The 19,075-nt window shown below is 40.0% G+C and overlaps 1 protein-coding gene across 1 annotated transcript; it reads right to left on the reverse strand.

Annotated features, from left to right (window-relative positions):
* Positions 1–2,469: 2,469 nt before the first annotated feature.
* Positions 2,470–9,971, reverse strand: LOC120959307 (uncharacterized). The gene is made up of 2 exons (XM_040382607.2): positions 9,552–9,971; positions 2,470–4,772 (listed from the first exon to the last, which is right to left on the reverse strand). Exon 2 carries the CDS (start codon positions 4,298–4,300, stop codon positions 2,822–2,824), a length of 1,479 nt encoding a protein of 492 aa, XP_040238541.2. The 5' UTR covers positions 4,301–4,772; positions 9,552–9,971; the 3' UTR covers positions 2,470–2,821.
* Positions 9,972–19,075: the final 9,104 nt, after the last annotated feature.

A 19,075-nucleotide genomic window follows, 5' to 3' on the forward strand; every position in this document is an offset into this window, starting at 1 on the left:
TACTTCACCGTGCTCGGGTTGGTGGCGTACGTGCTGTACGGTTCATTTAAACTTGATGAACCGTACAGGACAGGGCTCGGCATAAATTTGCTCCCTCTTTTCGGATGCGGATTTCGCAATCAGGTGATTTCATCCGATTGATTAAATAAGCAATACAAACAAATTATTCCCGCACTCGATGTTGCGCACAATAATTTAAAAGAAACACAGATAATTTGCAAGGACCGCCGAAATGGCATGGCCATGCGAGGTAAGCGAAGTAAAATTAATTATCACCAATCGACACTGGTACCAGAGCCAACTTTTGCGAGCAGAGTGGTAGGTCAGGTGTTTGTGTTTTTCGATTATGTTTGTCGATATGATGCTGTCACTGCTGCACAGCTGCGGTTGTTGGACAATTTTCATGATTGTGATTGTAATATCATAAAAACAACAACAACAACAACAACAACACCAAAAACATCAACCGCAAACCAATGCTGTTTGCTGAACGGTGCACAAAATGCAATTTGATGGCACATCGACGCGGGCCGGTTTCATGTTCAATTTCATTTGAAAGGGAGCTCGATATCGCTGTCACTGCAAAGGGAACGTAACGTATGCCACACCATAAACCATCCAACGGTGGCGGTGTATGATTGAGAAGTATTGATGCGTTATTTCGTGTGGAAAATTTATTGCAACCAAACGATGGTCTATAGCGGTGTACAGGAGCGAGTGAATGTGTGCGAATGTCACAGGATATTTGGTTTTTGTGGGTTGAAAAAAAAATGGCTGAATATAATTTTAAACAGTAAAGATAGAGCGAACATATAGTATTCATTTCAGTGATGAGCGGCTTTGTTCTGGATGTTGTGCGTTGAGGGCTCAATATTAACGGCGTGACATTTGCTGTTGTTTTTTGTACCTCATGTTGGTGTGTGTGTCGCAAGTGGAACAATAATTCGTGTGATTTAATTATGGCAGCGATATTGATGTTCTGTGCTGATTTATGTGGTATGTTGTTATTAAATTGAACCTGTTCAAGCGATAATGAAAGGTTGCTGGAGAGCGCTTCAATGGATTTGTTATGAGCGTACGGGATAGTCGTACACTGGTGACGAACCTGTAGCGCTATTACGCTGCTCAAGGATGAAGTTGTTGTATGGAGTATTAGTAAGTACGTGGACGGTAACACCTTTAAACCCAACAAAGAAAGGATCTCTTTGTTCTCCAAAAAGGATCTCCAAAAAGCTTTTCTCAATAGTTGTGTGTTCCCAAGTGAGAAGATGGAAAGAAAAATAATTTGAACCGAAAATGAAATGTGATGAAAAACAAATTTACGTGATTTATGAGTTAATTATTATTTACTCATCCCCAGTTACTTCTGTTTGGCGCTACCACGCTCTAACTCTCTCTGTATTGTTTTACGAATAGGAATGAGTTCATTATTCCCGACCCTTTTCTTGCACGCTAAAACTCTCCCACTCTGCCGCGCCATCCGCGCTAATCCGTTTTGGCAACAAATTATGCAGAATCAGTCAAGATTAAGAAACGCAGCTCAGGCGGCCGCCTAATTACTCCTGTGGGAGCACTAATGAGCGGTAAGAGAAAGAGAGAGAGAGAGAGAGAGAGAGAGAGAGAGAGAGAGAGAGAGAGAGCGACGAAGTCCGATTATGATGCTGCCTTCCACCTGATGAGTGTTGGTGGTGCCTTACATCGTTCTCGCCCCCTTTCGCTAGAAGTCATTCACTGCCGTTGACTGCCCATGAGTGTACTGTGCCGTGTCTGTCTGCGGCGGCTGATGGATAAAATTCAATTTTGACTTTCATCGCTGACGGCGTCGAGTTCATGTGCGAGCTTGGAACAAACTGCACCCCGGTGGGCAATTTGTGAGTGATTTAAGTTTATTTCCCATTCTCCCTCGCGCCCCAAACTTTTCGGTATCAGTGGTGCAGTTTTTGTCTACGGCTGTTCTACGGTAAGCTATCTCTAGCTTTGTTCTATCTTTTTTTTTTCTTTTTCATCTCGTTCCAACTGGTTGGACATTTTAGTTCCATATTTTTTTGCTATTCCCTTTTACTCACAACTCAGTTGGAACTAGTTCAACAATTCGTGGTTTTTTGCTGAGCTGTTAAACTTTTTTCTCCTTACTAATATGTTTTCCCTATCGGTAGCGTGGCGTTTTCCCTGGTTGTTCCCACTTTTTTCAATGTAATTTCAAATGATCCTACCCTCGAGCGGAACACCACCATCTAATGGATTTGGTCAGCGATAGAAGTGAGGTGAGGGGGATTTAAAAGTTTTTTCACATAACACATTCCCTAGAACTCAGAAAAAGCACAAACGAGCACAAACGCACGGCCATACCATAAAACACTACTAACTAGCTGGCTTTCCCCCAACGAGTTCAATCACGTGTTGGCTTTATTCTCGGGCAGAATCAGTTGTGAAACAGACATACACAAAAATTAAACATTCATAAGTGTTAATGACTGTCGCGCACACGAAAGTGTCTTTCGGAGCAGCAGCTTAAGACAGGCACAGTACACGCCGACTTAAGCACAATAATGAACGCACCAACTGGTTCTTGGCAAGTAATGGCTTCATTAATTTATTCAATTGATTTTATACTCTAAAAATGCTGACCGTCGTCGATCAGCATATTCTTCTTAATCTATTCTTCTTAGCCTATTTTTCCATTTAATCGTTAAACCAGCGCGCATCGCTGGCGCGTTGCATAACATAGCTAGTCAGCATTTATTGACCTAGCAACGCTTTGTTTTTTAAGCCTAAATTGTCGTCAGCGACATCCCTCCCCCCGTAAATCCTCGTAGGGGAGTTACAATTCTAGGTTTAAAGTGGGTGGCCTGCATGGAGGAGGACCAATATTTTGTTTTAGATATTTCTTGATTAACATCGCGGAAACCAAGATGACCGTAATAGAAACACTTAGTATGGTTATCGAGAAGAGTACATAGTTACTGGTTACTGATTCTACTTCGTTAGACTTATCTTCTTTTGATATGCTTAAATTTAACATGGGTTTAAAATATGCTCTAACTTGCTCAGATTTTATTAGCATCGTCGGTTGTATTTCGAACTTGCTCGTCAAAATGCTACAGTCTAGTGACAAGGTTATGATTCCGATTGAGCAGCTTGGTGTAGTGAGTGTTTTATTACATTTTAGTAATATCTTATCAGGGTTGGTAGAGAAGAACAGAATACTGTTTGGATTTGTAAGTTGTATAAATTCAGTGACTTCTGGCCCTATTTCCTTTGAACTACATCTGGTACCACTTTCTGTGTGTAGTAATGCTGATGCTATGCAGTCTGGTTCTCGTTGTATTATTTTCTCAGAAGATATGTAATGCGATTCGTTCAGTTTAACAATTTCCTTCGGGTATAAGTAACTAGTTTCGTTGATGGCTATTGTATTTTCGTGTATGTCTAAAATCGTATAATTAGCAAAGTTTGGAATGGCTATGACTTTAAACATCTCGTAATTTTCTATCGATACAATTACGTTTTTGATAGAAAAGACTATTTCACCATTTTCTATCCTCCTATTGGTTATTTCCGAGTATTCTAAAACATTATAATGACTTGCCATCTTTCTTCGTATAGTTTGTTTTAACATCTCTTCATCCTCTAAATATAATTGGTTTGAATCTATTTCGTGATACTTATTTATCATGTCTTGTACTAGAGCGGTTGTAAGCATGATCGTTTCTTGTATGTACTTTGTTAGAACTTCATTTTTGTTATGCTTAAATTCTTTGCTGAGAACATCTATACCATCATAGAGTTTGTCTATTCGGTGACGTAAATTTTCTGTTAACTCATTGTGTTTTTTATTTGTTTGGGTCAAACGTTCGGACACATGTGTAATTTTTGTATCCTCTGCTGCTCTGAAGGCTGCTAATTGCTCGTCTATGTCGTCTCCCCCGAACATGAAATCTTTTAATATACCAAATATTCCCCGGGAGCGTTTTGTCCTTTTGTGACTTATTCCTTGAATTAGTTGAATTGCATGGTTGCATTCGCGCTGGATTGTAACTTTTAGATCTGAGAGTTCGGAGTCCGTACTATTAACGGAGTTCAATACTGTGGTTAAGTGTTTTTTCAACGTTTGTAACGTATCCGTATCATTTGCCGGACGTGTCCCCGTATGGAATGTCGTTTCCCATGCTCCTTTTTTCAATAGGAGTGTCCCAATATGATCAAAGTATATTCCTGGTTCAGGGATAGGTACGATCGATAAGCATTCGACTCTAAACAGAGCGGCTATGTATATTGTTATTTTAAGGATGAGCTCCATGATACGGGCCTAATTTTGAGCTTTTTCCTTTTTGGTATTTGACTTGCTAGTTCTTCTGCTTTAGCTTTTATAACGTTAAGATTTGTTTCCTTCCTTTTTCCCCAATTTGGAAATGTTTGATCTCGTTTTACCTCGAGTACTGCTAGTTTTACAGTTGGCCTATTAACTACATTATTACCTACTTTGATTCGTGCTGAACGAGTTTGTCCGTCTACGCCAGTTACCAGCTCGCAGATTCGGCCTTTAAACCACTTTCCTTTCCTTTGTTCATCGGGAAACGTGACAATATCGCCTATTTGTAATGGTTTGGCCGGTTGAGTCCACTTTTCTCGTATAGAGAGCTTTGGGAGATACTCAGCTATCCACCGTCGCCAATATTGTTGTGTGATTGCCTGGGCCCTTTTCCAATCGGACCGTACCAATTCTGTTTTGGTGATATCTGAGATATTCGGCTCTGCCTCGCCGGAACAACCTAGCAAGAAATGAGCTGGAGTTAGGGGCTCGTCATCTTCTTGTTCTAGTGTTAAGTGAGTCAATGGTCGATTATTTGTTAGGAACTCTATCTCAGTTAGTATTGATCTGAGAACGTGTTCTTTATAACTCTCAGCCATGGGAAGCAGACTCTTGATTTCTCCAACCATTCGCTCCCACGCACCTCCAAAATGAGGGGCGCCTGGTGGGTTAAAGATCCATTCTATGCCTTCTGAGGCACATCGATATCTTATTTGTTTCATCTCATTGTCGGCTCCGACAAAGTTGGTCCCATTATCGCTGTATAGGAAAGATACCTTTCCTCTTCTGTATTGCAAATTTTTTAAGCAAACAATAAAGGTGCTTGCCGTTAGATCAATGGCTATTTCTATATGGATTGCTCTTGTGGTTAAACACGTAAATATAACACCCCACCTTTTTTCTGACCGTCTGCCTATCGTAACGAATAGGGGGCCGAAGTAATCTACTCCACAATGCGTAAATGGTTTTTTAAACACTGCTGTTCTACATGTTGGCAGTGGTGCCATTATTGGTGGGATTGGTTTAGCTCGTGCGTTTTTGCAGTATTGACATTTGTTTATTACGTGCTTAAGACTGCTTCTGAGATCTATCACCCAGAATTTTTGACGAACTGCAGCCATCACTGATTCGCTCTTCTGGTGGTAGTACCTCTCATGATAATGTTGCAGGATAAGGTTTGTAATGTGATGTCCTTTTGGTAGGACAATAGGGCTACGTGCGTTAAATTGAAGAAATTTAACGTGTTCAAGTCTTCCTCTAGAACGCATGATCCCATCTTGGTCCAACATAGGGCACAGGCACCTAATTTTACTGCTGCCATTAATCGGGTTCTTCAATGAGAGTTGTATCATCTCCGTTTGAAAGCTTTCCCATTGAGCCTTTTTTATTAAGTGGCACTCAGCTAAGTCAAGGGTAGCTTTATCGATTGCTGTCGAAAATGACAGAGATTTAGCCTTACTTTTTAACCAATCCAAGTACTTTAGTGCGTACGCTACCGATCGTTTTAGACGGTGCCAGTTGGAACACCATTCGACGGAAATGGCGTCATAATCTATTCTTTCCACTGTTCTCGAAGTGTTTACCCTTTTCCGGTCTTCAAATGTGTCCGGAATGTCTGGTGTTAGTATTTTTATTTCTAAATTTTTGAGAAAGTCGGGACCATTTAACCATATTGACTTTTTCTTACAAGTTTTTGTAGCTTCGTCAGCAGGGTTTTCTGCAGATGCTACCCAGTTCCACTGCTTCGGAGAGTTGAACTCCAAAATTTCTCCGATTCTCAGGGCTACGAACTGATTATATGTTCTAGGTTCTGAGTTAAGCCAAGCTAGAACTGTTTTTGAATCGGTCCAAAAGAATTCTGTTTGAACCCTTAACCGCAATTCCCTCTTGATTGATTCGTTTAGGCGAGTGCCTAGCACTGCCCCTTGCAATTCAAGCCTAGGGATCGACAGTGGTTTGGTAGGAGCGACTCTTGATTTTGCGGCCACGATACTTATGTCGATGCCTAAGTCGTGGACTGTCCTAAGATACGTGACTGCGGCAAAGGCTTTTTCTGACGCGTCTACGAAAGTATGGAGCTCCCTGATCTTTACGTTATTTTCAATCGAAAAACATCTAGGTATGGATATGTTGATCGAGTTTTCGATTCGGCTTATCCAGTTTTCCCATTTTTCCTTTATGGACTGTGTGACTTCGTCATCCCAGTCTAGTTTAGTTTTCCAAAGATCTTGCATCAAAATCTTACCTTCAACAGTAATGTTGGCAAGATGGCCTAGAGGATCGTAGATTTTCATTATATATGAGAACATCTGACGTTTCGTTAGTGTTTTAATATCTGCCCTTTTAAACTTGTAGGCAAAGACGTCAGACTCTTTGTCCCAAACCAATCCCAACACTTTATCGAAGTTTTGATTTTTCTCCTCTATGCCAAGTACACTTTTCTCGGATAACCTGTTGGTTGGAATGCCTTTCTCCACTTCTTTCGAGTTGGAAAAGAAGTTTCTCATAAAGAATTTAGCATCATCATGTATTTTACACACCCCCGAGATAGTATTCACGGCTGTATCAATATCTGGATAACTATCTAAGTAGTCATCTACGTAGTGGTTTTCAATAATCGCTTTTACTGCCTGGGGATAAATATTTTTGTAACGCAGTGCGTTCTCGTTCTTCACAAACTGAGCACAAGTTGGTGAGCAAGTTGCCCCAAATGTCATCACTTGCATAACGTAAACTTGAGGAACGTCAGAAGGCGATTCTCGAAATAGAAATCTTTGAGCGTCTTGATCTTCCCGTCTCACCTTTACCTGGTGATACATTTCCTTGATATCTCCTGAACAGCCTATTTTGTGTTCCCTGAAGCGGAGTAGCACTCCGAACAGGGACGCAGTAAGATCTGGACCGGAAAGAAGTTGAGAATTAAGGGATATATTTTGATTTTTTGCAGCCGCGTCGAATACTAAACGTGGTTTGGGAATGGGTTTATTATGGTTTATCACGGAAAAGTGGGGAATGTAGTTTATTTTTCCGTTTAATTGCAGCAGTTCCATTGGTGTCGCCTTACGTGCATATCCCTTTTCAACGTATGCGTTTATTTCTTTATGATACCATAATTTTAAGTTTGGATCCCTTTCCATTGCCTTCTCTTGACTTTTTAAGCGCGTAAGCGCTTGTCCGTAACTGTCTGGCAATTTAGGATTGTCGGTTTTCCATACTAAACCAATTTCGTATCCGTCGCCAGTATTTTTAAGCGTGTCTTTCATAATTTTTAACGCTCTTTTGTCTTCTTCAGAGGCACGGGTTGGAGTAGGTTTAACTCCAAATTCCTCTGTAGAAAAGAAACCACGCAAGATTTGCATCATGTTCTTGTTTTCTTCTTCGTACGTCTCTGTCATCACAAATGAGTTCTCTGTGACATTTGGCGTATTCGTTCCCCCAAAAATGACCCAACCAAGCCTCGTTTCATGGGCAATTGGTTCGTTTGGTCTACCTTCTCGATATTTTGCACCATGGCAAAGATACGAATGAGGAAGGCCTAGTAGCACGGTAGGCCTCGCATCTGCATAGCTAGAGATACTAATGCCTTTCGAATGTTTAAAATTTCTTTGCAAACACGGAGCATCTATGGTTTGAACGGGAAGGTTAAGTTCCCTTACACTTCTGAGACCTTTTACTTGAAATTTTCTTTTGTTAGCTCCCTCTACTGTTATGGGAACTATCCTACTTTCTGTCTCTTTTTGAATGCTTCCGTCCGTCCAGGAGAGAGTTAGCGGTCTTTTTGGTCCGTGAACGTTTAGTTCTTTTCGGACACTTTCCAAAATGAGGCTAGTTGAAGAGCCAGGATCCATGAATGCATAAGTTTCGAATTTTCTATCATTATGGTGCAAAGTGATGGGCACGATCTGATAGAACAGATTATTCTTTTCCTGATGGCAATTTATTTTGTTTGTAGGTTGCCCTTCTACCAGATTTCTTTTATGAAACATACTATGATGCCTTTTGCCGCACCCGTACACACTACATTGTGGTGGTAGACGACAGTTTTGGGCGTTATGGTTGCTGTACTTGCAGCAATTGGTGCAAATTCTATGCCGAATGAAAAGAGATAATTTTTCATCGGGCATCTTACCGTTCAATTGTCGGCAACGAGTGGTTTCATGAGGAAATCCACAAATTAGACATATCGTTTGCTTTTCAGGCCCTTTAAGACGATGCTGCATGTTTTGACGGTTCGACCTTTCTTGTTTGGCTACTCCTTCGTTCGCGGCCAGTATAATGGCCAGTTCTTCAGAGGGTTTCAGCCATTCTGCTAGGTCTTTTAGCGTGAGATTCTTATTATCTTGTTTCCTACTTATTGTGTGTTTCAACCATTCGTTCCGAAGTTCGGTTGAAAATCTTGATGTCAAATCGTTTAGCAGCCTCTGGTCATTCAAAAAACCTTCTTGCTTCAACAACACCATGTTGTCAATAAGATTGCGCAAAGCGTTGGAAAATTCTAAGAATGCTGAGGGATTATCTATCGTTATGTGCTTTACTACTAGTAATTCTAACAGTAAAGACTTGTAAATGCTTTCAGCATTTCCAAACATTTTGTCGAGCCTGTTTAATACAAGCGGAACGTTTTCTGGGTTAAGCATTAACCCACTAACCGCACGAAATGCTTCGCCCTTCAGATGCTTTTGCAGCCTATTCATGTTTTCTAAATTTGAAAAATTACAAGCTCGGGAAGTTTCTTCGTAGGCTTGTTTAAATTGAGGCCAGCATTTATAGCTTCCATCGAAATCTGGAAGCTTTGAAAGTGTTACTTTCGAGTCCTTAGAACACAACGATTGAACCATTTTGTCTAAACTCTGAGTTAACAGTTTTACGTCTAAACTTGTCATTGGGTTTTCATTGACATCTTCTGATTTTTTGTTTTGTATCTCTTCTTGTAGCCGTTTTAGCTCTTCTTCTATTCTTACTTTTTCTTTTTCTTTTTCTTCTTCAATTGTCATTTTTTCTTTCAGCAGTTTTTGCGTCTGCATTAGTGCTGACCTATATTCCTGCCGTTCAACTTCCTTATCTTTACATTTTTTGCATAAAAAATCTTTAACAGGTGATTTTATGTCTAAGCATGACAAGTGAAACCACCTGTCGCAATCAATACAAGTTATCAATTTCCCTATCTCATCTGGGTTCGTGCATAATTTGCAGTGCCCATTCGGATTTTTTTTAAAATCGTATTCCATCTTGAACTCACCGTGGTTCAGATCCGCTTCAGCAGGGTCAACTCCTATTCGGCTGGTCAGGGACGGCTGGATCGGGAGTGATGTCTTCACTGCTGCTTGTTGGTCTTCTCAGGATTACAATACGACGTCTTCCGTATTACGTGCCGGTTGCCCTCAAACCGAGAACGATGGTTGCCTCAACCGGAACGATGTTTTCTTAGCCGTGGGTCGGCGGTCATACACACGACGGTCATACACACGATGGATACACTCGTCACAATTAATTTCTTCAATTTGCTCTTCCTACGTTGCACTGCGTCGGATGCCTTATGCAATATTTAGCTCGCGGCACACGTGTTTCGTTATACGTTTCGTCGGAGTTAACGTCCGATACTTGCGACGCACGCGTTTTACGATAACTGTTTGTTTTTTTTTTTTCTACTGGCGCTAAACTGACGGTTTCATGTTGCGTTGCGAGAAACGGATGCACCTTTCGAAGCTCGCGACGTACACGTATTGGTCACCTTTTTCACTAGTTCAGCATTTGCCTTATACGTTGGCAGTATCGAGTTCACTTTCGATTGCGTCACTTCACTAACGGTAATGACCGCGTTCTATTCACTGTTGTGTCGTTGCACTTACAGTTCTTTTGCACTCACTCACCGCCGAGGCGCTTCTCGGGTTTTGCTTCGTCGAGCTCGCGGCGTACGCGTATTGGTCACCTTTTCACTAGTTCAGCATTTGCCTTATACGTTGGCAGTATCGAGTTCACTTTCGATTGCGTCACTTCACTAGCGGTAATGACCGCGTTCTATTCACTGTTGTGTCGTTGCACTTACAGTTCTTTTTGCACTCACTCACCGCCGAGGCACTTCTCGGGTTTTGCTTCGTCGAGCAACTGGTGCGTGGCCCTTCTTCCTGGGCTGGCTGTCGTAGATCGGCTACGCCGGATCGTCGTCCGTCGCCGTTGTTTCACTATCACAACCCTGCTTGGGTTGCTGTGGGGTCTATTCACGCCTCTACGGGCTTGTTACTACTTCGGGTTTTTATTTCCCGATTTATTTGACTACTTGCCGAACCATTGGTTGATGCGTCCTCTCTGGAGCCACCATTTGTCGCGCACACGAAAGTGTCTTTCGGAGCAGCAGCTTAAGACAGGCACAGTACACGCCGACTTAAGCACAATAATGAACGCACCAACTGGTTCTTGGCAAGTAATGGCTTCATTAATTTATTCAATTGATTTTATACTCTAAAAATGCTGACCGTCGTCGATCAGCATATTCTTCTTAATCTATTCTTCTTAGCCTATTTTTCCATTTAATCGTTAAACCAGCGCGCATCGCTGGCGCGTTGCATAACATAGCTAGTCAGCATTTATTGACCTAGCAACGCTTTGTTTTTTAAGCCTAAATTGTCGTCAGCGACAATGACAAACCTTCTAAAGGGTGATTGGGGCTCTCGGTTGAGTATGTTTTTTTTTTTCGTTGGCTTCGTTTTTCATTTTCCAACAATTTCAACTTGTTGCCTGTGTCTGACTGTTGCCACCGCTAGTGCTTTATCAATTGTGAAAAAGTGGTTTAAAAATTAATGACGAGTTAATGGGAGGCTATGGCAGGGTTTTTTGCTGGTTGGTGCTTGCTGTTTCGTTTTTAAACTACTGCCTCTATCCCTCCTCTCTATCCTGTTTTTAACGATGGTATTGATAGATAAAAGTCAATAGACTGGGAGCAAAAAAATGAACTTCCATTCTACCCACACATAAAAAAAACCCATCGTTTGCTGATTGAGAAAATGGAGTCAGAAATGGGGTGAAAAAACATGGCTTAATTGCTGGATAATGTTCCGTGTACATAAAAGTGGATCGATTTTAATGCTTCAATCGGGATTGCTTAAAATAGCGAAGCTTAACGCTTATTATTATTGTGAGCAAAGACGGATTTTTCAGGTAAAGACTGTGTAATTTTAATTTCTACTTGTTTATTTACTCATCAGAGTTTAAATAATCCAATGATATAAGCTTCTTTGTTGTTTAATTTTGTACAATTAATACTCGTTAAGCTTTTTAATGCAAACAGACGGCAGTTCAACTTCGTGTGGCACGAGTTTAAAGGGCGTATGAATAATTACTTCCCATCAGACGATCATCATCCACGCATGATGAGTGCCTCCCAGAAGGTTTGCTGGCAAATATTAGCTCGACTTCAACTCCCTTGCCCTAACAAACAGCAAATACACGCGAGAGCTAATCGTGCGTGTTGAATTAAATTACTTCAAACATAACGCTGAACCTGGATCGCTCGCTGCACGCAACGTTTCCGAGGTTCGATTAGGTTCGCATCAGAATTATGCTGTGCACTCGGGAGAACAATCGATTTCGGTACATTGTTGAGCGAACCAGCAAACGTTAATCGGCACGCTTCCGCAATATGTTATGATTTCCATTTCCACCCAAGGGTCCGGGCAGGAAGCAACGATCGCAACTACACCGGCTCATCATTGTCTGGGAGCAATTAATGGCAAACACAGCAAAAAAAGAAACCCCCGCTTGACAACAAACCACTCCAACACAGTTTCGGAAGTTGGATGGCTCACTTGGATGGAGCAGTGGTGGTGGTTCCCAGGTAAGCAACAGGATGGGGATGACGATGGTTACGAAAATCAATCACACATCCCTAATGCTCACATTGTTGAAGGTGAACGTGCCAGAACTAATAATAACCCTTAGCCTACGGACCGTTTTCATCCACTGGAGTAGGGGGCTTTGTGGGAATGATGGAAGGCCGCCACTCCCCCTCCCTTCTTTACTAATGTCTGCCATGTCATGCGAGCCGGAACTCGATATGTTAAAGAATGGCCGTAGGTGGATTTGCCGCGCTCCTGTGTGCAGTGGGAATACGATTACGGGCTTGGAGTCGTTGGAAGGAGAGGGTAAGGGAAAGGGTAGAAAATTAAATAAAACTCGTACAAACATCGCATCCCTGCTGGCAGTTAAAGGACCAAATTAAGCAAAAAAGGCAAACCATGGGACGCGCTGGATCTAGCGATGGAGTCGTCTCCGTACAGTGTGCCTGACGAGTGTTGCAGTTGAGGTAGGACTTGGTATAGAACTCAAACCCATTAATGACTATTAATCAAGTGCTTTCTGTAAGATATAATATTTGCAGGTTATATACTTAATTTCAGTGATTTAAATTACATATTACAAAAGATTTCCAACTCCATCATTTCAGTTAAATAAATGCCTAACAAGGGTTTTTCTTTTCCCTTTTCGTTTTGTCCCACGTTCCGTCCGACACTGTACTGCTTTCCTTTTGTTCTCTGCCGAAACAACGTCGTTAGACGGTGCTACTTGACCATAACTCGTGATACTTTATTTGGCAATGTGACACATGTGACGAATCATTCCCGGGGCCACATCTAAGCAAACAGAAAAAATAACACACACACATTCCATACCAAAAACGCTAGCCGAATGATAAATGCTTCCCGGGATAGCCGCGGTGACACGTGATGCATGTTCCAGCAGTGTCAAGATACACATCAGCCCAGCGTGTCCGTGTAGTTTGTCTGGAAAAGCCGAAAAAGCCGACCTCGGCGTACGGAACGAAACATTCCCACCCATTCCCCCTGAGGTCTGTGCGGAGGGATCATAAAAAACAATGCCTTTATGCAGCATGAAAGGAATTCGTCGCTGTAGCTACCGGGTCTTTTTGCAGCAAGAAAGGCGCCTCCCTGAAACGCGGGTGCCTTTGCGCGGAATATGTACGTAAGCGCATGCAATCGGCACATGGTTGCTATTATTTTTACGTCCTGCACGAGTTTGTGTGTTTGCGTTCGGTGGCATATTAAGGCCTTTGCGTAACACGGAAGTTGGCCTTTAATTTTCCGCCATCGTAGATAAAATAATCTGCTACTGTGGGTGGGTTATGGGTGACTCCGTGTTTGGGGAATTAATGTTTGCTGCTGGTGCATTTTTTCTAGAATAAAACTGGAACGAAGAGGAATAAAGGGGGACAAGGGGAAGCGGAATAGGCCTGATGCTCGTGCAGATGTTGCAGCATCGCTGACATGTAGTTGATGTCGTTCAAGTGTAAGAAAAACATAGGAAAATTGGTAGTACTACAATTTCAATCTTTTTTCCTCTAAGGCAGTGCTCTCCAACCTTTTTAGGATCACGTATCATTTGGATTTGGAAATAACTCTTATATTGAGGGCTAATATTTTATAGATTTAGTTAAAAGCTTTTTGCTCAAAAATATGTTTAAATCTTATTCTAGACATGCATGTTGCAAAAATGTAATCTTCTTGTGTATCATTGGGTAAAAAATTGCACGATATATGTTGTAATAATCTACAATAAGGCCGTTATAAAAAACTTAATAAATGTATTGTATTAAGTTTTTCTTCGCAAATATCAATTTTTTCTTGGACCCCTTCTTTTAACAATAGGCCACACTACCACAATGCTGTGCATAAATTTGTACAGATTGAAGAGCACTGCTATAAGGAACAAATTTATGACAATGTGCATTAAATGCATCTCTAATAGAACAGTTACAATTTTAATACATTTTCATGAAAAATCGGTGTGATACTTTAATAAGGTTTGTTATTACCTTTATCATTGATCGATCGTTTATTAAGAATCGTCATTGTTCCGTTTACACGACAGGGGCGTGAAACCCTGTTTCTGCTGCATGGACGACAGACGTTAAGGCCCGGGGACATTGTCCGATTTTTTACTCGCTAGCGCATCTGGTGCATCGGCTGACCGATACATTTTTCCAAACAATTTGTAGCTCTTCATAAATTATGTTATTTTTCCATGTTCTTTATTTATATTGGACTGAAAAAGCTGTTTAATTGATAAATAAATATGTTGTGCAAGTATTTTGGCCATTTTTGCATTAAAAAACGATGAAAAAAACTACTAAAATTTGAAATCCTGTTTGACCATTCCCTCGCTAACCGAAAAAAGTTCCAATCAGCTGCCGTCAGATGCGTTAGCGAAAATCAAAATTACACTAGCGAATACGGGCAATGTCCCCCGGCCTTTAGAATAAGATTTGTTAATGTATTAATTAAAGCGAGTGCCACGATGGAGAAAAAACAGTCACTTTAGATTAAAATATTCATAATAAGCCTACCGTTTTCATTTTTGGGTTTTTTAAAGTTTCAGAAATCAGAAGTCGAATTGAATACTTACTTACACATTTGTACTTTGATTTTATTCTCAAATTGTTTTACAAGTCTTCCAAGATGCAGCACGTATGCTTTACAAGTTATTTTTACGTATACTTCCTATGTTGGGTTTTCACTTTCTTGCTGTATTTATAATACACTGTAGTAGTATTTTCTATTAGTAGAAGAAGGGGTTTTGGCTTAACCTAATAATCCTATCTTAACCTATTTTTTAACCTAAATTACCCTAAACCTTAATTTATATTGAGGCGATTTCACGTACCGCCCTGTGTGTAGAATCTCTACATTTTTCGATTAGCTGGTCATGTGCTGCGGTATGTGATTATCGAGAGGAGCTACTCCGAAAATGGCATAAAGATCTGAATTCCTAGAGAATCGATCCTAATTTGCTATCATACGAAAAAATATAAATAAATCGATTGCCATTTTAATATTCAAATTGATGCATTATAGACCAAAATTAATGACAACAATGCCATTGACACAAAAATTGAGACCGCTAATCAAAAGAGAAGAGAAGAGAATCAAACAATAAGAGAAGATAAGATACGATTAAATAAAATTTTGGTATTTTAGAAACAACATTTAACAGTAAAGACACAGTGAGACAAAAAAAAGTTATTTTTTGTTTTTTTTTCTATACTGAGTCTGTTTCAAATCATCAATTATGTCTTGGCGCGTGTTTTAGTGAGATAAAGGTAAAATTATGATCCTCATAAACCCATCGAAGTGTGAGAAATATAGTTATGTGGCATTGGACACCAGCACGTGGCACGACACAATGCTTTACCATATTGCAGCGCGGCACATTCCATCTCTTCTAGTTCCCACGGGCGCGCATCATCGGACACCAGCCAGGCCGACAACGCAGACAGCACGGTCGCGCGACATCGGACACCAGCCGGACGCAGACAGCTCCCACAAACATACACCGCCAACCGAGGTAGAATTAATGTGAGAGTTTAGTTTTAGTTTAGAACTCATTGGAGTAACATTTAATCTTTTTGAATAAAAAGCCGAATAATAAATGTACACCGCATAATTGGCGCAGCCGGGTAGGCACTAAAGAAAAGTGACGTCATAGTGAGAAACAGTGGAAAGTACTGAACTAATAACACAGTACAACAGTGATCCCGCAAAGTGCATCGTGATCTACGAGCATCGAGCATCCACAAGCACCAAGGACGGCAACGTCGCTGAGGAGTTGAGGATCCCCCCGCTAAGACGCACACGGAGCACCGTCATTGTTTTCTTGGCCTTCGCCCAAACACGACTTCAACATAAACCGTGTGAGTATTTAGTGTTGAGTTTCTGTGCGTGAAATCGTGTTCAGTAAAACTACCTAAATAATAACACAAGAAATCGGGGGTGAAAGAATTTAAAATTAATGTGAGTGCGCACTATCAGATAGACGCATCACTCTAGTTTTATAAATTTCTTTTCATTCACGTACCTAGAGCCACTACCAGATAGAGCTTTAGGATTGGCTTTCTTTATGCCAAAAATCAAGAACAACGCTTTCAAAAAGGCCCAACAGCTGATTCAGGAAAGGATTTTTACATCTGAAACAAGTTCCGAATCAGAAGAAAGTACGGTATCTGAGGAATATTCGCACATACCAATTGCAAATTTGCAGTTATCACTTGAGCACCTAAACATGGAACCTCAAGCTCAAACTACTCAAGAGAGTGGTAATGATCAGATGGCTCGTATGATACAAGCCATCGAAAACATAAGTGCAAGATTAACGCAGCAGGAGTTGCAATGGCAAAGTACAAATGGAAACCAGGGAATAGCACACCAACGAAGTGATCCTATTCCTCGTGAAGTGACAATATCAGGTGATCCGTTCCGTATCCCTGATCCCATAAAAATGTTGCCCATATTTAATGGCAATAAAAAGCAACTCGCAAGTTGGATAGAAACAGCAGAAAAAACTCTTCGTTTATTCGAAAACCTCGTGTCACCACAAATATTTGAAATTTATGTGACAGCTGTTATAAACAAAATAGAAGGGCATGCTAAAGATGTAATTTGTACAAACGGCAACCCAAAAACGTTCAGTGAAGTGAAAGAAATTTTGATAACATCTCTAGGAGATAAACAAGATCTTTCCACGTATAACTGCCAACTCTGGCATAACAAAATGGATGGTAACGCAAACACGCATTATCAGAAAACTAAGGAACTGGTTCACAATATAAAATCGTTGGCAAAACAAAATCCTAAGTACAATCTTCATTGGGATGCCATAAACGACTTTATAGACGAATATAGTCTAGCTGCATACGTCAGTGGGCTGCAGAAACCCTATTTTGGGTATGTACAAGCTGCTGAACCCAAATCAATCGAAAATGCGTATGCATTTATATGTAAATTTACATCAAATGAGTCTAACAGAAACCTTACCCATATTCAATTAACACAATCAAAACAATACTTAGGCAACTCACATACCGCAGGGCAAGGAAATAATAAAAAACAAACAGAAAGGAAATTTAACAATACAAAAATCACACAGCCTCAGCAACAGGATTACAAACCTCGTAAACCAGTTGACACGAATCTGCCACCCGAACCGATGGAAATAGGTTCTACCAAAAGTCGACTTACTTTAAATAAGAAACAGCTGTTTAATGCTGAAATAACAAAACCCTCCGATAACGAAGAATCTGAGTCTGAGGATGAATTAGACATAAATTTTTGCTTAATTCATCCAGAAAACAAAAACACGTAAATTACTTGCCTTACATTATATCAAATACTCAAACTTATCCCACAAACATTTTGATCGATACTGGAGCAAATAAAAATATAATACGGCCGGGCATTCTCCCACAAACAAGAAAGGTAAAGGAAACCAAAATAAAAAACACCGCTGGATGTAAGCACGTTACGGAGAAAGGACGTATTAATTTGCTCGGCGATAATTTTCCAAATCAAACCTATTATGAGTTAAAATTTCATAATTTTTTCGACGCACTCATTGGTTCAGAACTAATGGCTAAAAACCAAGCAATAATAAATTTTAAAGAGGAAACATTTGAAATCGGAAACATGAAACTCAAATATGAAAAATATTTTCCCGATAAACAATTATATTCGCACAACTTAGAAATGGAAACATCCGTTAATGGCGATTGGTTCGTACCAACGTTTCAAAAACTTTGTAAAGGAGTTGTTATTGAGCCAGGTTTATATAGAGCTAATAACAATAAAACGACAGCAAAAATTTTAAGTACAGAAAAAACAATACCTGATGTCAAAGGAAAATTAAACATAATAGTAAATAATTTTGAAACAATTTCCCCAATCCCATTACATCCAGATTGTAGCGTTACAAATGAAGTGCTTAGCGAAATAATCCGCACAGATCATTTGTCAATACTAGAGAGGGATGAATTATTCAAAACAATACTTGCAAATAAAACAGTTTTACTTAGGGCTGGAGAGAAACTTACATCTACATCTTTAATAAAACATAAAATCTTAACAACAGACGAAAACCCTGTTTACACAAAATCATATAGGTATCCACACGTTTTTAAAAAAGATGTGGAAGAGCAAATCAAGGAATTGTTCGATAACGGAATCATACAACATTCAATTAGCCCTTACTCAATGCCAGTTTGGGTTGTTCCAAAAAAGATAGACGCATCAGGAAAACGCAAAGTGCGCGTCGTTATTGACTATCGTAAGATCAATGACAAAACCATTAACGATAAATTTCCCATCCCACAAATAGAAGAAATATTAGATAATCTTGGCAAATCAGCATATTTTACCACCTTAGATTTAAAATCAGGTTTTCATCAAATCGAAATGGACCCCGACGATCAAAAAAAGACAGCGTTTTCAACAGCTTTAGGGCATTTTGAATTTACGAGAATGCCGTTTGGCCTGAAAAATGCCCCAGCGACATTTCAGCGTGCGATGAATAATGTTTTATCAAACTATATTGGATCAATCTGCTATGTGTATCTTGATGATATAATCATAATTGGTAAAAATCTTCAAGATCACCTCAACAATGTTTCAAAAATCCTTAAGAGGTTAAGTGATTTCAATCTTAAAATACAATTAGACAAATGTGAATTTCTTCGCAGAGAAACGGAATTTCTTGGACACATTATTGCCCCTGACGGAATCAAACCTGACCCAGAAAAAATAAGAAAAATTCAAGAATGGAAACTTCCATCTAATCAAAAAGAAATAAAACAATTCTTAGGACTCGTAGGGTATTATAGACGTTTTATTAAAGATTACTCAAAATTAACAAAACCCCTCACCAAATTGTTACAGAAGGATGAAAAAATAAACTTTAATGATCACGAATATCAGGAAGCCTTTA

This window comes from Anopheles coluzzii, chromosome 3 (genome assembly GCF_943734685.1).
Source record: "Anopheles coluzzii chromosome 3, AcolN3, whole genome shotgun sequence".
Taxonomy (NCBI): domain Eukaryota; kingdom Metazoa; phylum Arthropoda; class Insecta; order Diptera; family Culicidae; genus Anopheles; species Anopheles coluzzii.

Bases quoted from the DNA above. Each gene is read 5' to 3' on its own strand.
- LOC120959307 (XM_040382607.2), bottom strand. From the start codon at position 4,300: ATGGAGCTCATCCTTAAAATAACAATATACATAGCCGCTCTGTTTAGA.